Here is a 26,011-nt window from a genome sequence, read left to right as displayed (position 1 = left end):
GCACTATAACCACTACAGAAGGCTGGTGCTTAGACTGGCCTTTAGGACTGGCTGAACATCGAGAGATGTAGTTATGCAACACCTGAAGATCACCTTAAGGCAACCCCTGGTAGTGTTGAAATTATTAGTGTTTGTTTTATTTATTGTTTTTTGTATTTCTATTTGTCTCTAAATATTCTAAATTTCTACTTTACGCAGGTCCTGCAGCCCAACGCCAAGTCCCGAATATTCAAAATGGGCCCTCACCTGATGAAATGGAAATACAACGAAGGTAAGAGGATTTAATTTAGATTAATCATTTTGCAGACACGGAAGGGTAAAATTGACCACTGGCACTGCACTGGCTGGCACTGCGTTAATCCAAAAACAAAGGGGGCAATATAGACCCCAACACAAATATAGAAAGGAGATTTCCCGAACCCCTTTAATCTACCCAATTCAAAACTTTTTTTGGTTGCCAGAACAGTTATTTACTAAAAAGTAAGACCCACATTCTGGTCTGTTTTTTGGGGTTTTTTTTTTAATACTTATCCCACATACCTTTGCCCAGCAAGTATTTATGGGAAAAAATATTTATAACCTAGTCACAGTTCCACTCATCACATAGGATGAGTGTAAATACTCGAGAATCTGTTTGCAACCATATCTGGTTATAAGTAGCGATCTGGTAAGCCGCCTCCTACCAGAGAAGGAGGATGATACCTGCCCCATCAGGGCTAGTCAACCTTCGGCACTGACATAACATCTGGAGTGCTGAAGGCTGCCTACCCCTGCACCTAGTTGTTGCATGGAGAGGCTGCCCAGATATTGTACAACAAAGTAGTCATAAAATACTCTTCCTTTGATGTCTATGATTGGGGGGATTATAACTGCAATAAGTTTTGTAAATCACTGCAGTTGTATAAGGTACAATCAGAGAGAGTGGGCGCACGTATTCTGCACTGTAAACTTTGCAATGATAAAGAGTGGTTTGGGGTTTAGATTGTCCCCTTTAATGTTATGATTGGACCTGATGCAAATTATGCCCTTCGGACACAGCGAATATCAGATCCAAAGCGCTTACAACTGAATTTTGCATAAACCGTTTTGGCTACTTAGCATAGTGGTCTCTTTAAAATATTGACACAAATGTACAGTATATATAAAAATTTTAAAAAAATATAACACCCTTCATGTATATTGGCAAATTCTTTTAACCACCGTAACAAAATGTATGAAACTAGTAGACTTACTATTGAGTTAGAACTACTGACATTGAAGACTAGGAAGTGACTCCACCAATCACAATGCTCACTTGATGTTCTATGGCAGTGCTAAGCTAATCCCATACATCTTTGTACACAAGTGCTTTGTGGGCACAGTACGGATTTCTGTGATTTGTAGTTAAATTGCTAGCTTTCTACTGTAAAAAAAACAAACTAAAAAGTTAACTTCAACTTCCAGAAACATTTGTTATGCTTCCTAATAACATAATATAAAACTGTGTTATTGGAGAAAAAAAAAAAAAAAAAATAAATCAAACATTTTTAAAAAGGGAAATTGACGGATAGGAAGCAGAAAGTATGGTCTTAAAGAACAAAACTGAGGTCATAACAAATAAATACATTTTAAAAAGCTTTAAAAAAAAAAAACATAATAAATCTAACGTAATCTAACTGTAACCTAAACATGTGGTTAGAATAAAAACGGAAAACTATGTGCTCACAGCAATGTTATTACAAATCATAAAATATATTTATGGACCATGTTAATTAAAAACATAATAAAACTAATACATCCTAATGAGGTTATGCACACAAATCTAAGGGTGACAATCATATTAAACACCTATGTTAGAGAACAGAATGGCACAATAGTAACCCGTTCAGCAGCAAGATATTATACCAATACAATGTGTCATACATGTTACATATAACGGACAATGCACCTGTATGAATGAACCCCCACTCTTTGGTACTTGGTTGGATCTGCATTGCTGAATAGAACCTGCAAGCTAAATGAATTTAGCTCCAGATACACCACCAATGGCCAGTCCTGCTTCTAGGTATAGGTGGAGAATAGTGGTGTTATTGTACAATGATTGAGATATTCCAGCAGTACATGAACAACGTAAACCCAGTAAGGGTAGGTGTTAAAATAGCGCTTTATCTCCAATATTAATATACACGTAGCTCGTATATAGCAAATATTTGCCTGCATCCGCCACTCCTATCCATAGGGTAAGCGAGGTCCTCTCCCCCTAGGAGGCCCGAAGGATATCAAGTGCCAATATAAAGTTGAAGAGAATTTTTCCTCAAAGGACGTGGTTATCCGTACGAAAGAAATCAGTCTGGCCAGGCACAACTGCGCTCCTTGAATGAGAAGTAGTGCCCGGAGCGTACTTTGGAGATCGTGTCTATGCATTTTGTCAAATCCGGACTTTCTCAAGACTTTTTTATGTAGCATTTTTAATAAGACTGCCCAATTTAAAGGCACAGATTTGGTGCGTTAATCAGTAACTTGCATGGATGTTTTAACCCTTTTAGGGATGAACTTGGACTCTGCTCATTTGTTGACACCACTTATAAAATCCAGAAATAGTTATGTCTAGGTTTGTCTGAACATCCAAGAATCAGGTTTAACTCCACCTCTAGTGGCGGTCTATCAGACAGCCACTAGAGGCACTTCCATGTTCTTAGCGGACTTTTGATCCGCTAAAGGACGCTGGACACCTTAAGCTTTGCATGAGTACATCCAGCCTTCGCTAAAACCCTATATTGATTCAGTGCTTTCCTATGGGGAAGTCCTAAATTGCTCATGGCGCATGCGCATAAGGTCCACCGCTGCCTAACGTCAGCAGAGGAGGGGTGGATGCGGATCCCGACCTAGCACCATAGTTTCCCTTTAAGAATATCTTTAAATACACTAATCTGAGAAACCCCAAGGGTAATCCAATGTACCTTGAAGTGTATTCAAATTCTGGTACTTTTAGGTTTCAACTTACTGAAGTATTATTATTATTTTATTATTTATATAGCGCCATCACATTCCGTAGCACTGTACAATGGGTGGACTAACAGACGTAATTGAAACCAGACAACTGGACGTAAAGCAACAGAGTGGTGGAGGGCCCTGCTCAATGAGCTTACATTCTAGAGGGAGTGGGGTATAGTGACACAAAAGGTATAAGTAGGGGTACGAAGTAGGTTGTTAGAAAAGTATTCACTGAGGGCTCAGTAGGTAATTTTTGACAGCTGCAGGAGAGGAGTCATGGGGGTGGGGGATAAAAACCTGCTAACAGTTTAATTGAAATGCTTTCTTGAAGAAGTGAGTTTTCAATGATTTTTTTAATGAGTTGAGACTGGGTGAAAATTCTTACGGAGAATGGGAGGGAGTTCCACAGAAGAGATTCTACCTTTAAACATATTGCCAATAATACTGAGTTTTGCATGTCCAATGCGTTCTTTTGCCAACATCCTGTAGTCTATAAAATTATGTTTACCACCACCACATTTGTGGTATATTTGTTATCTTTCACCTGTGGACACTAAGCGGTTTTGAGAACATCGTGTATCTATTAATTATAGGTGTTCCAGAACCTCTGTATCATTACATTTCAAGAAATGCTATGGTAGTGACTCCAGTGGAACCGGTTTGCCTGATATACTGTAGCATACAGTGGCAAGAAAACAAATATACCACAAACGTGGGGTCACAAGCAAATCTGTGAACCACAAGATTTCGGCAAAAGATAAAATGGTACACAAAATTCAATACTATTAGCAGTAGGTTTACAGGTAGAACACTTCAGTGAGTTACACCTAACGGTACCAGGTGCCGACTACACATCATGGAACTTTGGATTATACCTAGGGACCCTCAGATTAGTGGGTGCCAAGATATTCTTAAGGTTAATGCCTTTTCTGAAAGTTATTCTTGGATATCCAGACAAAGATAGACATAACCATTTAGGAACTGGATATGTGGTTTCAACAAATGAGTCAAGTCTGAGTTTATCCCTAAAAGGGTTAAAACGTCATGGAAGTCACTTCTTGTTAAGTGTTGGCTATATATTTGCTACCTGTATATTAATATTGGAATTAAAGCGCTAATTTAACATCAACCTTTTTGGGTTTACATTGGTCCTGTTCTGCCGAATTATCACTAATTCTTGTGTTAGAACACCACTGTTCCCTACTTATACCTAGGAATGGGACTGACCATTGGTGGTATGCCTAGAGGATTTTTCCCATTTAGCTTGGAGATTCTATTCACCCCTGTGGATCCAACCACTTATCAAAGACTTGAGGTTCATTCATATAGGCGCATTGTCCGTTACATGTAGCATGTTTTGATACACTGTATTTGTATAATATCTTAATGCTGAACTGAGTATTATTTGTGCCGGTCAGTTATCTATCAAAGGTTTTAAAAATGAACATCACCCTTAGATTTGTGTACATAACCTCATTGGTATTTATTGAAAGGTGTATCACAGTTTTATTAATTTTTTTTGTATAGTTAATAAATCTTTTATAATTTGTAATAAAAATGTGTGCAACCACATACATTACCTTTCTATTCTAACCACAGTTTAGTTGGTCACCCACTTAGTGTGCGATACACAGCTTTTCAAAGATTGTGTTCTATGCATATTCATTCATTACTTTTATTTTTTACAACAGTCAGCGTTTTTAGTCTGTTTTATTTCCACTGCTGTTTATTATACCTCTCTGAGGGATAGGTTCATATTTCATCACATTTGTAACCTACACATTGCACTGAATACATGCAAGTGCCTCATGTGTCCTTTTAAGCTTGCTAAAACCTTGCTTTAGTGGTAACACAAAAATCGAATGAGAATCTCCAAATCAGATCATCTGAGCAACGGTACAACACCCTATTGGTCACCTGGGGCATATCGGCCTACATTAAAGGGTTTAGGAGTCACTATGGCAGATCAGAATAGAGACAAGGAAGGAAAATGTGATTTGGGGGAGGAGGGTAAAGAACAGAACTCAATTTCGAAGAAATTGTGCTTTTAAAAAGTAAACATGTTTTCTAAAGTTGATTAAGACCATTTGGGATTAGGAATTGCCAATATTGTGATGGGTGCAGTTATTTTCCCTTCTAAAAGGAGGAGAGAAGACTTTTACTGGCACCTTCTCAGTAGACGATGTGTTAAGCTGGTTGGTGACCCCCAGACTGTAAGACACTGCTTGGGTTATACTGATTAACCAATGACCTATGACTAAGGCCTGTAAGAGAAGCAATTTAAATTTTAAAGTCCGATACATCACACTCTTCCGACTTGTCCCTTTTTGTCACTCTAATTTTTCTTTAACTTTTTCTTGCAAAAGATAGCAATGCAAACAGGCTTACCATGCAATGGTATTAGCCACTAGAGCTCTCCTGCTGCATGCCTTAGCCGTACTACCAGATCCCCTTCAGCTCTACTGAAATATACGCACACAAATCCAGTCTAAAATACTGGCTGTTGAAGAGAGGGATCAATTGCCTTTTTGCCTCCTCCCTGTAAAAGAAATACTAACTTTACAGCAGAGCCAAAAATATAAATAAAAATCAGTTCAGTGCTTTATTTGCCCTAATTGTTATCTCCATTGTTCTTGTACCACAATCTACTGTTCATCAGAATTAATACAATGAATAAGCCCCTGGGTTGCATGAAGCATTTGCAGTTGTGTGTTGTTGGTTTTTTTTGCCCTACTTGTAATATAAAATTATATTTAGAACATAGACTATCCATTTGGCAATCTTAATAATGATTTTCATTTATAAAAAGGAAAACACAGGACATCTAGTGGTAGAACAATCACATTACATTGAGGGTTTTTTTTATCCTTTGTGCAGCATGAATTGTATAGCACTAGACCCAAGCTCAGTTTAACAGAAAACTAAATTGATACAGTAGGACTAACTGATGGCTCTCCTTGAAGCTTTGCCAATCTATGATTAGCTGGACATTAGGGTATCCCCCTGTCCTACAGAGTACACATCCCTCATCTAGACTTCTTCCATGGTTTGTCTCTGCTCTGCTTTTTCCCTACAGGCTACTAGCCCACAGATGCAGGCTTGCTCTACTTATGTCTGATACAAATATACGGTTATACAGAGACTACAGAATGGTGATCAGATTATTTATTTTTTAAATAACCGCTGTGACTGGGGTTGCCAAATCTCCTATGACTTCCAGTGCCCACCTCATGCCATTCTCATGTTAGGCAGTAGATAATAAGTTGATGACCCTTTCACCTTGGACCATTCCAAAAGAGGAGCCTTCGTTGCAGAGCTGACTTTTCTTTTTGCTGCACCTTAATTTTTCATCAGCATAAAGTGTATAATTCAGACCAGATGCAAATGAACGGTTGCATTAAAAGGTTAGTTGCTAATGCAAGGTGCAATGCCCAAATTTCTGCAAAGCTATTGGTTTTTATGCATCATCAGTAGAATCTGTTCAACCCTTGGGGGTCGCAGGTTCAAACCCCGGCAGGGTTGACTCAGCCTCTCATTTTTATACGGTAGAAGGATTACCCATTGAATTGGGTAAAAGTAACATCCCCAGGACGTACTTTGAAACCAGAGTAATGTGGATGTACCTTTCCTGGTTAAATACTTTGTTGTTGTTATTATTATTTAGGCAAATGATGGAGCAACAACAGCAGCAACGTCAGGAAACCTTGGAAAGGAGGACCTCAACAACAGGCAAGTGTACCCGTGTTATTTATTGCTTGCTATCTGTGTGTGTTATAAAACAAACCAGTTACAAAATATTACAGTAACACCCTTTGTGCCAGACCGTTCCCTAGTGCCAAATGTGTTAACATTCCACCTGTACTCAAAGGAAGTGCTCTGACAGTGCCCATACCGTATGATACTAATGGCTAACTTTGGAAATCCAGATGTTTACAAACTACATTTGATGTGATGCTCAGCCATCCTTATGGTTGGCTGTGTATCATAGGAAATTAAATTCAGACACATCTGGGTGTCAAGGTAAGAGTTCACAGTTGTATGGATACCACAGGAGAACTACACTGTGATATTGTGACCCATTAATGGGACAAGAAAATATCAAAGAATGTTTTGGTCCAATAGGACGGTGACATTGCCCGATATTTTGAGTCTTTTTAAGGGTGATACATTTTTCTATCCACTTACATGAGTGTGAGCCGATAGGTTTATGTAAATGCAAGATGTGCAACATTTTCTTTTTTTTTTAGCCATCATCTTAAAGGCTTACTATAGGCACCAAAACTATTTTAGCGTAATTGATTATTTTTGGTGTATAGATCATACCGCTGCAGTATCCCTGCTCATTTTTTCTATCATTTACGAGTTAAACTGCTTTGTTTATGCAGCTCTAGTCACACACCCCCTGCATGTGACTTGCACAGTCTCCTTACATAGTTCCTGTAAAGCGAGATCTAATGTTGAACCTTCCTTTATTGCACAGTCTGTTTAATTTAAAATGTCTTATATCCTGCTAGAGATTGTAGGAACCTCCTATGTATGGTTAAATATCAATTAATAGAGCAGGAGATACAAGCCTCTAAAGTAAACACACTGTGCTGATTGAAATTAAAACCTTTTTTCATAAAAGCTGTATCAGAGTTGTGGCTAGGAAACAAAAGTGATTTAACTTCTAAATGTCAGAGAATTGAGCACTGAGACTGCAGGTTTATGATCTGTATATGCCTACTTCATTAAGCTATGGTTGTTTTGGCGCTTAGTGTCTCTAATGAAGTTATGGGTTTCTCAATTTATCACACAACATATTTTGAGTATCAACATAGCTGGGAACTCTCCAGACTATTCTGCATAAATTGTAGATAAGAAGGTAGAACTCTCACTGTAAACAAAATAAAAGGCCCTTGATACCTTTCAGACATCTTAAAATGTTCAAGAGCGTCTGTATGCCATTCAATAAATCCCTAATTTGTTATCACATGGTTTTATATGTAAATTAATCTCCCATGTAGTAGTTTATTTGTAAAATAAGCATAATAGATGGGAAATATTTTCTCTCTAGCTATACATATATTTAAAATGACACTAATGGATTATCCACGAACCTCAGTTTGCTCATTAGTAAACGCACTTAAATACTTGCAGTGAGTCATACGGATGTGTACATGAAAGTATTTCAGAGTGTTGGAGAATCTATGTGAGTTCTCCAATGTTGGATTTCCATGCAGTCTTAATTTAAGAAAGCAAGCTACACACCCTACATGTGTTAATATCAAGTTAATGGCTGAGCAGCCGGGAAACTCATGATTGAATAAAAAAAATAAGAAAAATTAACATTTGTTAAATTTTTTGTTATTTTAAGCATGGTCTTAAATAAACCTCTTCTCTCTACTTTCCTACTCCTTGTCATCATATATCACACATAAGCAAATTTAATAGATTTCATTCGGGTTTATTTTACTATTGATTAGAGCACAAATTCAAGTAACAACACTACTACATACTCTCAAGGGTTCATATTTAGCGTTTTATGGTTATCCGTATTTTCCTACTTGGTATGGTCTTGTGTCTGCACAGGTTTTGCATGTGTTGGCATGTAATAACACAGAGAGCTCCTAACTGGCTAATGTTTGAATGACTGGCTGATTATCTAGTTAGCAGTTGTAGCTTCTGTTGTCGTCTAACAGTTCTTTCCAAAGCCCTAGCTGAAAATGATAGCGTCCTGTATCAACAGCTTCAGACTAGTGAAAGATTGCATATCTGTGGCTCGAGGGTTCTATGCGACTCCTTGCAAAATGCACTGTCTGGTTAGTGTTTATTACTAATGTAATAATACTAAGTGGTGTTTCAGTGCACTAGATGTCCCCATGCAGGATCGATTTCCCAGTATCACCCCATGCTTTGGATACCCAAAAAGGGGTCTATTCCATCATAAGCCTTTCAAAGAGACGGTCTCTTCTTAAGGTTTCCTGAAACACAGAATTCTTTTAAATACTCATTGACTGAATGCAATGAAATTCAAATTCAATGAAAAATGTTTCAGAAGACAAAGTAGGGAATACTTTGTTATGCTAAAGTCATTTTATACCATAGTTCCATTTAATAAGCAGGTACAAGGTTTTTAGGGGCTAGATTGAGATGGTACGAAATATGGTTGATCTAAGAGGTTAAGCAAATTGTAACCATGTTCTATAAATAAGACCTCTTATCTAAATTAAACAGTTAATGAGTAAAAAAAATAAATAATTAAAAAAAAAAAAAAATCTGTTGAAGATAGGAAGGACACCCAAACCAGAAATTAAAATAATTCTCATGAATAACTGGGGTCTGTGCACACAATGACTTTGATGTCATTCAAATACTGCAATCTGTTAGTACTGCTTTTATACAATGAAATGTTTTGTAAAATTTCAATGCTCAAGTCAGCATAAAATATTCATGTGACCAATAATTCAGGAAGAGGGCATGAGGCGAGTCAGCGCCCACAACTGAAAAGCATTCTGCACGGCCGCCCAGCGGGCACATCCCAAAGGCCAGATATGATGGCCACCCGGGACCCAGGCAAATGTGACCGTAAGGAGCTGCTTGATTTGCTTATTCCCAGAGAAGCCATTGGCTAATTTCTCTTGTAAACCTTAGTTGTTGTAATCCATGATGTTTTATGATTTTATTTCATAGTTTTTCCAGAGATAAATCATTGTAGATGGGATTTTTAGGGCTGTTGGCTTATAATTCAAGACGCACAAATTTAAATTTGAAATATTTTACAGAATAACCGTATTTGGGTTACTTAAAAGGTGTTCGACATCACTACCTTAAATACATCACATAAGATCATTTATTGGAAAAAAATTACACACATGCTGAGATAGCATGTTTAAATCTACAGCCAACCCATTTACAGTCTTTCAGTTAACCATAATTAGATGTCCCGATTTGTATTACACCCTCATTCTAACTTTGCCATACCATGTAATCTATGAACTTGGGGTTATAGACCTCTTAACATTAAAGTTTGCTTGCAATGCAATAAGCCCCTTGAAAAATTATGGTTCTGAAACAAAGCACAAAGACGTTCTTTAATTCATCTGTGCATCATGAAAATCTATGCATGAGCCATATTTTTATTTTGTGTTTCCATCTGTCCCTCAGTCCCAGCTTTTCCTAATCACTCTGCTTATTTGCTTCCCTTGATAAATGCCCATTTTGTTCTTTTCGTTTTTTTCTTCTTTTAGTTTCTATCCTTCAGATAAACGTGTCCCCTCCTTCCCACTGCCAGTCTCCTCCTCCTGACTACAGTAACTACAGCGCTTCTCCTTCTGCTGGTGCTGTCCCACCACCATCTTATGCAAAAGTTATCTCAGCAGCATCAACTGTCCCAGAACCCAATATTAAGTCCACTTACAAGTCCACTAACAGAACCAGCGAATCCCCTGACTTGCGGCACAGCTATTCTGGATTAGAACCTTCAACCTCCGAGGGTTCTGTCTGTTCTACAATATGGCCAAGCAATGGAACAGTAGCCCGGAGCCTCAAGCAAATCTCTTTGTCCCCACCACCTGCTCCTGGTTCCCATTCCCCATTAACCCCTCATCAGTCTGTTCAACATCCCTCAGTGTCATTCTCTCCTCGTCCTGTTTCTCCTCCTGTGTCATCAGTGCTGAAGAGCTTATCACCGCAATCACCTATTCCAATTAACCTTCCACTGATTCCTGTCCAGAATGACAGAATCAAAAAATGTACAGAAAAATTGGTCCAAAAAACAAATGTACCTCAGATAGACCCACCGGACCAAGTAAATGACACTTTAAGGACTCAGATTTCTCTAAGCAACCCAAAACCCCAAGCTAAAAGTGGTGATCATTCTTACTTATCGTATCTAGAAACTGTACCCATAGCTCAGTTACCATTGCTTACCGACTCTGCCGGATCCCTGACACAAGCATCTTCTCTACCTTTCCAACTTCCCTCTCATGCTTCTCAGCAGTCACACCAGTTCATATCAAACTTTGTTTCATTACCTCCCCCTTATGCTGCTGTATCTGAGGTGAATTTGTCCAAGAGGACCCCACCTTACATGACTTCACCAGCCATTTCCCAGTTGAGTAAGTACTTCTGTTTTTGGAATGAGTGTAAAGAATATATATCAAATAATATATGTTTTCCTGATAGCCTCCACATCTACATCAAAAACTAAAGGGTTGAAAACAAGTATGAAAAGGAATGCTCCAGATTATATGTTGAGAAAATTCTCAAAGAGTTTTAATGACAATTTAAAAAAAAAAAATATATATATATATCAATTGGACATCACAGTCTACGCACTTGATTCACGCACAATTTGTAAAACCCCTAATCGGCAAAGAAGTTTTAAATGGACCGGTTACCTTAAAGTAAGTTGGCCCTATATAAAGAAAGCATACATAATTACGTTTTTAAATGGCATCTATTAAGGGTTAGAAATCATTTTATATTGTGGTTCTTCTTACTGAAAGGGGTCTGAAAAGCACTTAGTTTTAATTAGCAACCAGTGCTTAAGTCATCGTTGTTGTTTCTCCCCGAGTGCAATATGACTTTTGGCCGACCTCAACCATCAATCAAGTTACAAAGCTGGGAAAGCCAATTCACACTGGCACTGCAACCAAGAAATGTAGCCAATACTTTCAATTAATACCTAGCTTTGCACAAATAAATTTAAAGGGCCACACAGTATGCAACATATATAAGCATTATTTTGATAAAGGAGCTTATAATGCGAACATTATAAAGACATGATAAATCTGCCATGAGTCACATGAGCGAGGTTTTAAAACGTAATTGAACTATCTGAAACCTCAACTAGTTCATTAAACTTGTTTTTATTGTGATTTTATTTCTATTTCATAGTGTATTTTTTTTGTGACAGATCCACTTTAAAATCACATTTTGTATTCCGACTCTTGCATAACTATAGATATTTTTTTAACCCCTTAAGGACCAAACTTCTGGAATAAAAGGGAATCATGACATGTCATGTGTCCTTAAGGGGTTAATGTAAATTAAACATCCAACAGGTTTTCAATAAAGGTGTTTAGATTTTTAATAGAAGACAATGCACACATCGGGTCTAGTTTTTCCAAATATAAGATGCCACCAGGACCAGAATTCAGATATCATCTCAGGTGATTTCGGGGGTTATGCAACACAGTTCATAAAACCACAATCATATATCGTAACTCATATCATGTTAACAAAAATATGTAAATGTGTGTGTATTATACATGTATATGGTAATCTAAATAAAATTTTGTAGTGTCGTCTATGGACACATCGCACTAAACAAATGTATCTTTGCCATATGTTTTATTGATCAATTATCTGATAAATGTATGGATATTGTGAATGTATTTTTTTTTTAATAGACATTCTCTTTGCTCTCACAGGTCCTATGCTTCCAACTGGGCACCCATCATCTGCTGTTATGGTAGCATCAATAGGGGTTGGAGTACTACCTGCTCCAGCAAGTGGTCCACCTCCCCCACCGCCACCTGGACCACCGCCACCATCTGGAGGGACACCACCACCTGCCCCTCCTCTGCCAGCAGGAGGAAGCCAAGGAATAGTCTATGAAGAAAGCCCAGTCTCTGGTCTTGCTGCAGCTTTGGCTGGTGCCAAACTGAGAAAAGTACAACGGGTGAGTTCTGCTTATAAAAGATTTGTATGACAAAAAAAATGTCACTATGATAAATAGAACACCTAAACAGTGTTTACAGTGCATACCGCTCGACTCCATCATGTTCCAAAAGCAACAATGTCCCAATTTCTAAAATCTGCAACGTTTTATATTGCATTGCTGAAACTAAAGGACTACTTCACCCTGACCACTTCATTAAGACAAAGTGGTCTGGGTGGCTTCAGTGGTCCATTAAACGTCATCTTATATCATCATTATTTAAATAGTGCCAACATATTTCACAATACTTTACAGTGGGGATAGAACAGGACATAAGAGAAACAATTACAAATGTTAACTGGGACAAGAGGAAGGTCACCAGGTAGGAAGCTAGCATTGAGATAAAACAAAAAGGGCACAATGTTTATAGGAAAAAAATTGTGTGGTGTGATGTTGAGGGCGGTCAAGCCACTAACTGTATTAGTAGAGAAAGGGTAGATGGGTTGGAGAAATTAATATTTCCCAATGAGATATTTTTGTTGAAAGAAGGTTTTATGGTCTTTAAAATACTGGAGAGAAGAAAATCTGCTGGGGAGGGAGATAAACCGTTCCATAGGAAAGGAGTTGCACTTGAGAAAACATGTGGGCAAGAATTAGTATAGCACAGAAGTAAGTCGCTAGAGGAGTAGAATGACAAACAAGGGGTGTATTTTTGAGTTATTGAAGAAAGGAAAGAAGGGTTGTGGTTCTTACGAGCTTTGTATTAACCACTCAAATGTCTGTTTACTTAAAGCCAGAAGATTCTTCAGGAAGTTCAAGTCCATGTGGAGCCTCCAAAACAGATGCCAATCGAACAAGTAGTGGTGGTGGTGGAGGAGGACTAATGGAGGAAATGAATAAACTGCTGGCAAAAAGGTTTGTTACATTAAAAGTCACAGCAATAAGTCTCACTGATAACGCTTAGAGTTGACCCCCTGTTTTAAAGCATTATGGCAATCCATGAATATAAAGATCTAAATAAATTTAATTTTTGTTGCAAATCTACAGGGACTATGAAGTGGCTGAAATTTATCAGCCAGTCATGATCCTCCATGTAATCATTTTGCCTACACTTTCATTTCTGTCCAGCAGATACCAACAGGTCCATTCATGACTTAAGGAGAACACTGTAACCAGTTCATCTCCTTAAAGGCCTCTGGGGCCATAATTTCATTCAGTGTTCTATAATTTTAATGATTTAATGCTAAAATGGAGTCACCAAAGGCTTATCCCTCTGTACTGGTAGGACTAATAAGGAAGCATTAGCCTGTAGAGCAGTGGACAATGCCGACTGGCTGAGAGTTAGAGCTATCCGACCTATCATAGCTGCCTTTTGCTGGTATGAATAATTTGAAACACGTTACCCGATTTATTCTTATTATTATACAACACTTATTGTCTCACCATACAAGTGAAGAATTACAAAAAAAGTCCAAGTACATGAAATCAAATTATATAAAAAATAAGGAATGAGGGCCTTGCTCATGCGAGTGTGTAATCTAATTTATAACTCTGAAATGCTTGTATGTACAGAGATTTTAATGATATCCTGCCTTACGCCTTACACGTGTTGCTGGTAATGACAACCATTTTGTTGCAATATTTAGAAGAAAAGCAGCCTCTCAAACAGAAAAACCAGGTGATAAAAAGGAAGAGGAATGCCAAAACGTGAGTTCTGCTTTATTTCATACTCATGTCTTGTTAGGATAATGGTAGGCTTTATTTTTACATACACCCGAGTTGAAGAGTACAGAAAAATATATGCTTACAGTATTGTGTGCCCCACTGTTACAATTTTATTTCTTGGAGTCTCACATCTGGCCTTGCCAGATGGGTTGTCAAAGGGTCTGTTGGGGTCCAGCCAGTGGGACTGTCAGTCTGCCTGGCTTCCATGACCCCAGGCTGGCACTCCCATCAGTTATGTACGTCCCCAGTAACACAAGTTGCATTATTGGCAAAGCGCACCCACCGGGGGCTTGCCAACCATTCCAATCCAATATCTCCTAATATTGCAGGATATGCACAGACCGTGGTGGGGCAAAAAACAAAATATATATATATTTTTTTAAATGTATTTATTTTTTTAAAAACTGGCCTGGCCAAAGAAAAATATGGTAACCTTTCTGAAACTTGAATGTGAATGGAAAGACGTGGTCAACATACATATGGGTTTATTTATAAACACATAATTGTAGTGAATTAAAGACGGAATTGCAATTTGAAAAATAGCAAACCTGTAACTACAGCAGACTTGAGAATTTTTCCCACTGGTTTGTTAACTGAATTTCGCAATTCAGTGCTTATAGCAATAGATCAAGGGGATTATTCACCCAACAGCGAATTGATAGACCGAGAAGATTTCCATTTATGGTATTTTTACATGATGTAGGTTCGAATTAATGTACAGCAGAAGGCAAATGCATTCATGGACTATAGGCTAGAATCAATATTTAAAACTATATCCTGAATTTATTGGTATACCACAGAAAATGATACATTTGTCATATGGAAGATATTGGCAAAAGCGGTCAATAAAATACCTATAATTTTTATTTTTAGGAAGATGCCAGCCTCTCATCTTCTCCCAATACTCGAGGTCCTACACCACAGAATTCTGCAGGTAAAAATAAAATGAATTTGAATTTATTTTATTTTATTTTTTTTGCACTTTTCTTCTTTTTATATTCTTTATTTTTTTAAAGTGGCACAATGTACAAATATATACAAGTCACAAGAATCACACATTTTGTAAAATGGCCACAGAGCATGTCAAGATAAAAGACAACTGGTGTCAGCCATTAAAATGAAGAGGGTGTTGCGTATTGTAGGTAGAAACATACATTAGAGCTAGGATTTAAAAAGTAATCCGCTAGATTAAAATGTGAAAAAAGAATATAAAAATAAAATGCGTAAAAAGAAATTCACAAGGCACGAAGCTGTAGAAGAGTTAGTGGTCTGGTAGCACTAGGTTGAGAGTTAGGTCGCCATTGAGTAAGTAGATCCCAGAACAAAAAGTTACAATGGCAGCGACATCCCATTTATGTTGCATCTTTGCTTGCAAGGAGTCTAGCAAGAGTGATGTAGAACAAAGTAAAGTGGGTGCTTCTGTTACATGACTGAGGGGTTTGATTTGCCATTCTTTTCTGCCAAAGCCTTTGGGGTCACCTCTTATACGAGATAACATTGTCACTTAGTAACATGTTGAGAGATCGGAGGGAGAATCGCCATGGAACTGTCAGACTGAAGAAATCGGTCAAAGAAAGAAAAAAAGAGCCTCTTGTGACCCTCATAAGTACAGCTCTGTCTGCATCTCTCAGGCACCTTATAAGAATGCCCCTAGGGGCCTTGGACAGCCAGAAACAACCCTCAAAGAAAAGATACATGGCTTGTTTAGAAGCAAGATTGTGAAGAGTAGGCAGCATATATAATGCAGTAATTCTTTATTGGGAATGGTCTCAGGAACTGCTCTGATTCCGATGTCCCAGAGTTCTGGTCTGATCCTCATGAAGTGCCATGTGGGCAGTTAAATCAGCCTAGTCCTTCTGTAATGACTTGAGTTAGGAATTTGTAGCCGTTTGTGCCACCGTAGTACACAGCAACCATGCAGTCAGTGTGGCCATCTCCACCCTGAACACAGTCATGTAAACTTGAAACGTTGCCTGGATATCATTCAATAAGCCCTTAAAATCATTATTTGTAAATGGGGCATTGTCCTCAGGTGTGATGAGTTGGTTGTTCTAGCGTGCAGTTGAGGGATGTCTGTCAGGATGTCTTACAAACTATACTCCTCAGAAGATGCTGACATTAGGCCACACTTAGCACTCTTACATGGTACTGGCCACTGGCTATGCCAAGCAATGCTCTGATATCTCAGGAGCCAGAGTTCAAACAGTGTTTGTTTTTTAATTTCCTTCCCATTCCTTTGGACCAGTAACAAGCAGGTTTAGCGGTGTTATAAGCAGAGACCGCAATAAAAGGTGCTATAAATATGCGACTGTCTCTGATGGGGGCTGGCTTTGCTTCTGAAAATGAAAACTTAATGGAAATCAAATGATAGTCTATTGATTCAATTATACTCAAAACATGATGTCCTTATAGTTTGCTTTTATGGATAAATAAAGCATTGTTGATTTTCATTAAGGACACCACAAGCACCATAATTACTACAGCATCCCTCCAATGTAAGTAGTCAAACAGTTTATTATCGGTTTGACATCTTACTTGGTTTCTGCTGGGCACCATGCACTTTTTGAATGGAGAACTGGAAGTTCCTGATGATAGCGGTTGATAGAACACCCATTCACCAACACATTCCTTGACCCTGGAGATTATGGGATAAGTAGGTTATCCACAAAGTAGTCCCAATCATATAGGATGACTGTATCTGCTCCGTACATAGGTAGCTGCAAAACCACAGCTGTTCTTTTCTGCAGAAACCAGTTCAGTGAACAAGGATGTGTTTTGGTATAGGCTGTGCAGTTCGGTTCTCTGTCTGGGAAGGGTCTAAAGGGGATAAAGAGAGTTCCCCAATATGTGTGCAACTTGTGCATGCCTCACACTCAATAGGGAAAAAATAGACACTGATCACAGTTGCCCAAGAGCCCTTTTTGAAGAGGTATTTGAAAGAACACTGGATATGGTCAAAGGGTAGCCTACTCTGTGGTTTCGCTTAGGCTTGTTCCAGTCCTGCCAATGTGCGCCCCATAAAAGCATGTCTTTACTTATGCACCTATAGTCATTGTCTGTTGGTGGTCCTTAAATTGTTCTTGAAAGCTAATGGTCTATGTTTAACAGCTATGATACAATGCACACCACTAATATTTATTGAATGATGTTACAGACTTGGGTAAAAAGCCATGGGAGAGAAGTAATTCGGTTGAAAAGCCTGTCCCCTCGTTACTGTCTAGGTAAGTGCCATCTACATTTGAACGATTACTGCATGACATTGATTTGTAGAGTGCTAAATTCATGTGCTATTTCATTCCATTGCCATAGAACCCCACCAGTTTTGAAGAGCCCTGAAGCTAAGAGTCCTATACAATCTCAGCCACCCTCTAGGTACCAACCAAAACTACAGCTCTGACTGTTTCAGCTCGTTCTGTGCAAGTTTCTCATTGTTTTTTTGTTCAGTGTTCAAGTTGGTGTGGTGTTTGTTTAAAGCATGTTTTTGTTTCTCCTCACTGTGTAAGTTGGCCATATTGTCCAGTTGTGTAAATGTATCCATGAACATAGTTTAAAATAAAGAGTAAGGAACACAAAGTATAAATGTGTAAAAGTAAGTTATTGCAAGACTGCTCTCTTACGGAGTGTTCGTAAAACCCAACACCAGTAGATGGCCAGTCAATGGAAAACGCCAGAATAAACTTATGAACATCCCCATTTTAATAGATCTACAGATTCAACTAGCTGGTGCACCATATGACAATGAACGATCCGTAAATCTACCACAAGTCTGCTATTCATATATGAACAAGATTTACATTCTATTTCACATGACACAACAGATTGAGTACTACAACGTAGGCGATTTACATATCAATCAACAAACAAGCCTCTTACATGCCAGATGTGATAAAATTTCACATCAAAATATGACCACACCAGTACTGTGGCAGTTGGTTAAAGAACACATTTATCGTCACCAGGTTAACATTATCCCTGGAATATACACATTCATGATCTGTTCACAATAGCTCGAGTATTGCAACAAGTGTTTCCGTACTGGATGAACTGGTTGTAAAAGTATGCAGTGTGGATGATTCAGAACACACTTCCTTGCTAGATGCATTGTGTAGGATTTGTAATATGGGCTTCTAAGGATATTGAACATTTCAGAATCTTAAATTACTAATTTGAGGACATAGAATCAGACACTACTATTTAGGTTGCCAAAATAAAGATTGTCACATGTTCCTTAAAACAATTAATTTAGCAGGAGCAGCATCCATGTTAGGACATTTGCCAATATTCCCACATATTTTGTTAGAGATTCCAAAGAATGATGCGAATCGTTTCCCAGTGGCCCTGACAAGCTACATGTGAAATCTAAAGTTGAGCTGTAGAGGATCTTGGAAATTTTCTTAGAGTGTTGTCCAATTGTAATGGCAAAAACAACTGCCTCCTTCATGTGTTACAACCCAACTTATCATACTTGCTGGTCCTTGAAAACTATATAATGGGCCGTGCATGGTTTCATGAAACTACATTTGCTACCTGTAAGACAACTATGGTGAAGAACAAGTATCTCAAACTGTGGCCCACAATGTTGCTGAATTACAATGAGTCTCTGGCCATCTATTGCATACAAAGAAGTGTGGAAGTCATAGGCCATCAGTATCTGGGGATCTGGGGAGACTATAGTTTAAGATCCCTGGACTAGATTGACTGATTCATTGTCATCTGCTGTCACAATCTAGGGATGAGTTTTTGGTCAACTGAGCAGGAACTTGGCATGAAAGTCATAATCCAGGTCTCTATCAAAGTAATAGCATCAATAGCACTATTCAGAACGCATAATAAGTCTCAAAAGAAGTTTACTGCATAGTTGTCATCTAGTGCTTTTTCTGCTACCAAACATTCTATTCAAAACCAGATGCATTGTAAAGGCAACTCTTAAAATTGGTTGCTGCTTACTTTAGCAGCACTGAGCTACTTCAAGAGGAAGAATAGTTCTGAAAATTGGACCTTATATGGATCTTCTGTTCCACTGGCATAAAGAGCTTAATTGTAATAATATGCTAAGCTAATTTAACGTGGTTAAACTACACACCCAACAAACACGATGCCATTTTTTTCAGGTGAACATTTTGCGATTTTTTTAAATTTCATTAAAGGAAAACTCCAGTGCCAGGAAAACAATCGGTTTTCCTGGCACTGCAGGTTCCCTCTCACCCCCCAATCCCCAGTTGGTGAAGGGGTGAAAACACCTTCAGTTACTTACCTGAGGCAGCGACGATGTTCCTGGTCGCTGCTTCCTCCTCCGCGCAGCTCTTCCTTCTGACTCAGTCAGCCGGTGGGCGAGACTGATCCCGCCCACTGGCCGAGGAGACCTAATGCACATGCGCGGCAATGCCGCGCATGGACATTAGCGCTCCCCATAGGAAAGCATTGAAAAAGATTTTCAATGCTTTCCTATGGGGAATTGAGCGACGCTCTAGCAAAGAAAATCTTTGCTTTTAGTCAGGAAGTGCCCTCTAGTGGCGGTCTAGTAGACAGCCACTAGAGGTGGAGTTAACCCTGCAAGGTAATTATTGCAGTTTATAAAAAAATGAAATAATTACACTTGCAGGGTTAAGAGTAGTGGGAGTTGGTACCCAGACCACTCCAATGGGCAGAAGTGGCCTGGGTGCCTGGAGTGTCCCTTTAAGTAAAATATCCACCCCAAGAAGAGAAAAATTAAAACTAGCATGTTTTCTTTGTCTGGGAATAGAGTCTAAAATTTGCTTTTTTTTTTTTTTTTTTTAAAGAAACTTCTGTATTTTCATAAATTAGCATTTATTTTACTTCTTGCAGAAAAACAAACAAAAAGAAAACGACAAAGTGGCAGAGTATTTCCGACAGAAATTGGCTTTAGATTTATGGAGAATTGTTTTAAAAATTTAAATATGTGCAGGAAGGAATGCATAATTGAGACCATGCTTGGGAAAGTGATTTTGATTTTATTAATTCTTGTTATATTCCAAGCAGGATGAAACCTGTGAGTAGCAGCAATGATGTATCAACAGACGCCTTAGATTTTGACCGAATGAAACAAGTAAGTTGTGTTTTAATATCTATGTTAATATTTAAAGAATACTCCGGGCACAGAATTAAGTTGTTATGGTGCCAGAACATCCCTGGCACCAGCTAACCTTTAGGAGTTAAACTGTTCACAGATGGTTTAACCCAAAGTCCAATATTCAGCACCCAATCGCCTTGCCCCCAGACCTTCCATTTCTCAGATTCTTGAAGGATGAAGCCTCGGACCGGGGTGCTGACGATTGGCTGAGAGCACCTCAGCGGATTCTCTAAGCCAGTTTGTTGCTCCCCTATCAGAAAATGGCCAAGAAACATACGCATTTTTCAGAAGCCATATTATGGTGCCAGGGACCTCTTGACATCATAACAACTTCCTTACAATTAACTTATGGGACCCAGTGTGCTCCTTTGAAAGATTACTATAGTTTGGACTCCAGTTACGCCATTTTTAGAAACACCTAGTGGTGCTTTCCTAGGTTTGCACTCTTTTGCTTATGGTCCTATTCTCCCACAGCAACGGTTACCTCGGACCCTGGCAGAAACCATTTTGTTCCACATCCTGTTATAACGGACGCTGTGCACTGTTACCTGTCTTAATGTACATTAGCTCTTGTATAGCAGTGCCTTTAAGTATTCCTTAACATGCCCTGGTAGTTTATATTCTCAGCAATGTTATTCTCTTATTTCTCTGTTTGTACTATAGCTAGTTTAGCATTTCCCTGCTAGTTCACTTTCTAGGTTACCTCAGTCCTTACTCCGTTACCATAGCCTCCATTTTGTGGTCTATGCTTTGTCACCTGAAAATGGTAATTCACAATTCAGTATGCAACTGGTTATTATATGCCTCATTTTCTTGCATGTCATTTGTTCCATTGCCTTAGTAACCTTAGTTATATTATTTTGTATTTGTGTATTTCAGTTTTACTCTCATGTATTGCACTGGGTTGGTGATGTGCAAATAAATCCTAAACCGACAACATCCTTCTCATCTGTGTGGTCTGTGAAAGGTTTAGCGCTCGGTCAAGCTCTGTAGGGGAACACTGAGTGAGGACAGAACAGATATATAGATCTATATAAATATAAACCGCAGCCAGATTATAGAAAATGGACTTAAAGGAACACTATACGGTTAGGAACACAATTGAATAAATGCATCTCTATGAGGAAAGTTCAGTGTTTCCATGCATTAGGTGGAGACACAATGTTAGTGCTGCACACTGCAGCACTGCCTCAGGAAGCACTTTTAGTAGCTATCTGAGGAGTGGCCACTGGAGGTGTCCCTAGGCTGTAATGTAAACACTGCATTTTCTCTGAAAAAGAAAAGTGTTTACAGCGAAAAGCCTGCAAGGACTGTTTCTACTCACCAGAATAAATACAATAAGCTGTAGTTGTTCTGGTGACTATAGTGTCATAGGGTCCCCAGGTAATGTCCAACCACTTACTAATGGTGTAAGATTTACCTGGCTGTCTGACTTTTGTACATTATTAATTGGCTGAGAGATGCAGTTTGCAAGTGTTAGAAGGGGAATAATTGGATATACCATAAGTACAATGACATATGTAAAAAAATGCACTTAGTTTCCAGTTAGATGCATTGACCTCGGCCAGGGCACTGATCCTTGCGGCCATGTTTTTCAAAATCAAAATGTAATACGGGCACATTTTAGAAACCAATATAGAATTCATATCAAAGCAAACATGCCCCTTTTTGCCTCCCCATAGCTTTCCTTTATTACCCAGCCTCAAATCAGAAAACTTACAGGATACAAACAGAAATAAATTGGACTAACGGTAATGAATTCAGGACAATGCAGAGTTTGGTTTCCACAATTAGAACGATAAATCTAGTGCAGAGCTCCCCGACTTCAATTTTTCCTTACATTTGTTACTACAAATCTTCCCTATTTATTAATAAAACGGCAGGCAGTTTATGCATTAAAGTTCTTTAATAAACTTTTCAAAGTTGAGCTGAAGTGTAGTTTTGCACTTGCAAACTCGGTCTTCATTTAAATAGAAATGGTAATCTAACTCCCCCCAAAAACAAAAAAAAACCACAATCATAATTTAGTGAAGAATCCTCACATTCTTTGCCAAAAATGTATTCGGTCTACTCTTTTAGTCTGGCCAAAGGAGATTATTTCTACATTAGGTGATAAATATTGGTTTTCAACAAAGTTGCTAGGAACATTTCTTATTTTAACTTTGTACCTTCTCTTTAATGAAGTGTGTTTGCTTCCTCAGGAAATCCTAGAGGAAGTTGTCAGAGAGCTACACAAAGTCAAAGAAGAGATTATTGATGGTAAGCAGATTATAATATCTCCTTGAAACATAAGAGGTTTTGTTCACATGACTATGAATGGTATAGATAAAGTGATGGACTAGCAGTACACGTCAGCATTCTACAAAAAGGACTGCAGAAAAAACATCATCATCATAAAAGATCCAGTAAGAGAATAAATACAGCCTTTTGTAAAAGGAACACACCAAGCTCCGTAACAGTGTGGTTAATGGTTAGTGGTTATGGTGCCCTTCCAGATGAAGTAATCAAACCATTTAATAAAAGTTTGACAACTTACCTGGGTCCCGCTGGACACTAGCATCCGCCGCTCCAGCCACTGCTTGGCCAACAGTTTGGCTTCTTGCGTGGGGTCTCCCAGGTACTGGTCACTGCCTATATGACAGTCGGAAGCTCTCTCCTCTGAGCTAAACCCAGGTGGTGCATGCCCACAGAAGGGAAGTGTCAACCTGGCATCAACACATATCAAGCTGACTGCCAGTTTTGTTGCCAAGAGAGGCCATGCAAGAATTACTGCCGAAACACTCTCTGTATGGTCCTAGTGGCCTCAGCACAAGCGTGCAACGATGGTCGCTTGCTGTGCTGGGAGACAGTGTGTCCCCAGGTGTGGAACACTTGGAAACAAAATTAATATGGACAGTTGGGGGGACTGTAGTAGTTTAATAATATTTATAACGTCATGCCTTTAATATGCTAGATAACAAAATGAACACTGTTACATGTTAATGCTGTATATTATGAATTTAATTGGATTACTATTATGTGTTTGTTTGCAGCCATCAGGCAGGAATTGAGCCGAATTAGTACAACATAGTGAAGGTGTTGTCTGGGAAATGTACAATAGAGGAACGAATGAATAATATGGTCACTGCAAAATAAAGGAAGCTATCCACACTGTCTATTCCCTTTTTATTACCAGACTCCGCACACTTTCAAGCTTGCCGGCCTTGGATTTATTTTATATTTTTAAAGTCTTAACATGAAAAACAATATTAAACATTTTACATTTCTCGATAATATTTTTTTCTTCTTTTACTTTTTTTTTTTTTTTTTTTTTTAGACTTCACCTGGTATTGCACATCAAATTTGTCAGCCTTTTTTTGTAAGATATATTTGCTTATTTAACTGTATTATTTTTCATTTTGTAGTAGTTTGAGAAAAATGTGAACCATTTGCTTTAATAGGATGACCTCTGAGTAATTGCACTGGTAGGCTGCAGTGTTAAGACTTTTTTTGCCAATGGAATTATATTGCAGAATCACAAGAAAACCAGGAGACATATTACAAATTGTAAGTGACAAAATAAAATTTCCACTTCATCACAATATTAAAAAAACGGTACGTCAGTGCACCACAGTAGCTGTATTCATAATGGTAATAAACTGTTTATTGTCTGAATGTCTGATTTTATTATTATTTTTTTTTTTTTTTTATATACCGGTATATAATTTCAAACCTCTGCTATAAAACATTGACTGTTGTGGGACATGAATCAGGAGCACAAGTCAGACCAATGACCGATACACACAGACAGCCAGAGCAAGAAAGACAAAATGATACGCTGACCAGACAACCCAAAATAAATCAAACAAACAAAAAAAAAACCGTATCTAGGCAGAATGACAGGATGATAGTCAGACCAATAAACTGTCACATCTCTCTCCTATAAAAGATATAATACATTACATATAGATTTGTGCTCAGAATTTTATTAGTTATGGAATATATTATAAGATGCATAGTTGGCTGAGATGTGCCGAGACCAAAGAACGAGTAGGCCTGTAATAAGAGGGCCTACCAAGGTAATGAGAATTTCTAAAATCTTTAATATACATTCTTCAGGAAAACCGAGCATCACATGATAAAAAAAAAAAAAATTCATATATGTAGCAAGTTATTTATAAAATAGGTACTACTAGGCGGCCATTTGGTTTAATTTTCAGGACCGCCTGTGGAAGGCCTCTCTGCTATCCCTGTAAATCAATACTTTGGCATAGTGTCTATGCCAAGGAATTGACTGACAAATGGGAGAAAACAACTTTCAAAATAGGTTTTTCTCCCATTCATTTGCTAGCAAAACCACTAACACAATGTATAGATAGAATTTGACGCGATTTAAAAAGAGCAAACTTAGTTTTAACCCGGACAGGATCCCTTTAACTAAGTGAATTGCAAGTAGTAAGGCACCATTCAGATAAACTACTATTACTAATACACTCTATCAGAAAGAACCATAAAGATCAGTAACCACAAAAAAAAAAAAATTACTAAAAACTCAAAATGGCTTAAGATATTAATCTTAATTCTTAATTCTTTACCAGAATAAAATGACCACATACTTGTGCTGACCTTGTATTGCAATATTGATGAATGTCTTACGGTTGAATAACAAGATGTATGGTTATTTATAGCTAAAACACTGTTTTATCTGTATATTTTCAAGAAAATAATTCACAAAAATTACATCAAGCAAATTGCAGGAATGAGCATCATCAGGGAATCAAATAATGGGATTCCGTTTAGCACCATAGCCACATCAGTCCACGTTACCTTCCAGCTTTCAATAGGCTGTAGAGGAGGTGGGGAGAGGTGCCTGACAGACCCCAGCTAAGAACACAAATCCATTGTAAAACGGTTTGACACTGCTGGTACCATAATCACTACAGTACACTGTAGTAGTTATGGTGCTTGAAGTTTGCCTTTAATGCTTTACTCCAAGCATCACAACTACAGCAGCCCATGATTAAACCAGTAAGTTGGCTTTCCAGCGCTTTTCCTCCCTGTAAGCATTCATGCTTTCACCAATTCTAATCCAGAAACTTCAAAGCACACCCTGTCGCTGGGCAGAGGCACCATTGATTGGCTTAGAGGGGTCTACTGAGCCAATCAGTAGCTTTCCATTCATTAATAAAGGGTACATATCCATTTATAAAAAGTACATACACTCTTGAATGGGGAGATTCCTGGATCAGAATTGGAGAAAATGGATGTAGACTCTTAAAGGGAGGAATGGCAGTGGAGAGCCAACTTAGAGTTTAAACAATTCCTGAACAGCTTAACCCTTAAAAGGATAGGAATCACCTTCATGAAATGAAGTTATGGTGCCCAGAATGCAATATAATTCCTCCTGTTTATAAGCTGGTACAGCAGGCAAACTCTACCCTCACATCTTAGTAGGTGCAACTGGAGGTCTCTAGCAATACCCCTATAAGGATCATCAAATTTAAGTTACCAGGAATCTTAAATATTGAAAAGGACTCTTCTCAGTAAACTGACAAGTATAACCAAAGAAGTCTCTTGTCTCAATGGTTATCTGCTAT

At 38.3% G+C, this 26,011-nt stretch overlaps 1 protein-coding gene across 12 annotated transcripts in view; it reads left to right on the top strand.

Moving 5' to 3' along the window:
• Positions 1-24,089, top strand: part of EVL (Enah/Vasp-like) — a 183,736-nt gene extending 159,647 nt beyond the window's left edge. For 3 of the 12 annotated variants that reach the window (XM_063439139.1, XM_063439137.1, XM_063439145.1), the window contains 13 exons: positions 199-271; positions 6,638-6,702; positions 9,424-9,540; positions 10,203-11,072; positions 12,390-12,640; positions 13,413-13,534; positions 14,266-14,326; positions 15,218-15,278; positions 17,499-17,565; positions 17,654-17,716; positions 20,342-20,411; positions 22,637-22,694; positions 23,468-24,089. In XM_063439139.1, the coding sequence (XP_063295209.1) occupies positions 199-271; positions 6,638-6,702; positions 9,424-9,540; positions 10,203-11,072; positions 12,390-12,640; positions 13,413-13,534; positions 14,266-14,326; positions 15,218-15,278; positions 17,499-17,565; positions 17,654-17,716; positions 20,342-20,411; positions 22,637-22,694; positions 23,468-23,505 (1,916 nt within the window). In that variant the 3' untranslated portion in view covers positions 23,506-24,089. The remainder of the gene's footprint in view (positions 1-198; positions 272-6,637; positions 6,703-9,423; positions 9,541-10,202; positions 11,073-12,389; positions 12,641-13,412; positions 13,535-14,265; positions 14,327-15,217; positions 15,279-17,498; positions 17,566-17,653; positions 17,717-20,341; positions 20,412-22,636; positions 22,695-23,467) is intronic. The other 9 variants (XM_063439138.1, XM_063439143.1, XM_063439142.1 and 6 more) reach the window with 9 other exon arrangements.
• Positions 24,090-26,011: the final 1,922 nt, after the last annotated feature.

The sequence above is a fragment of the Pelobates fuscus genome, chromosome 13, assembly GCF_036172605.1.
Source record: "Pelobates fuscus isolate aPelFus1 chromosome 13, aPelFus1.pri, whole genome shotgun sequence".
NCBI lineage: Eukaryota > Metazoa > Chordata > Amphibia > Anura > Pelobatidae > Pelobates > Pelobates fuscus.
Note: the sequence above shows the minus strand (reverse complement) of the source record. Positions and strands in the feature narration are given on the sequence as shown.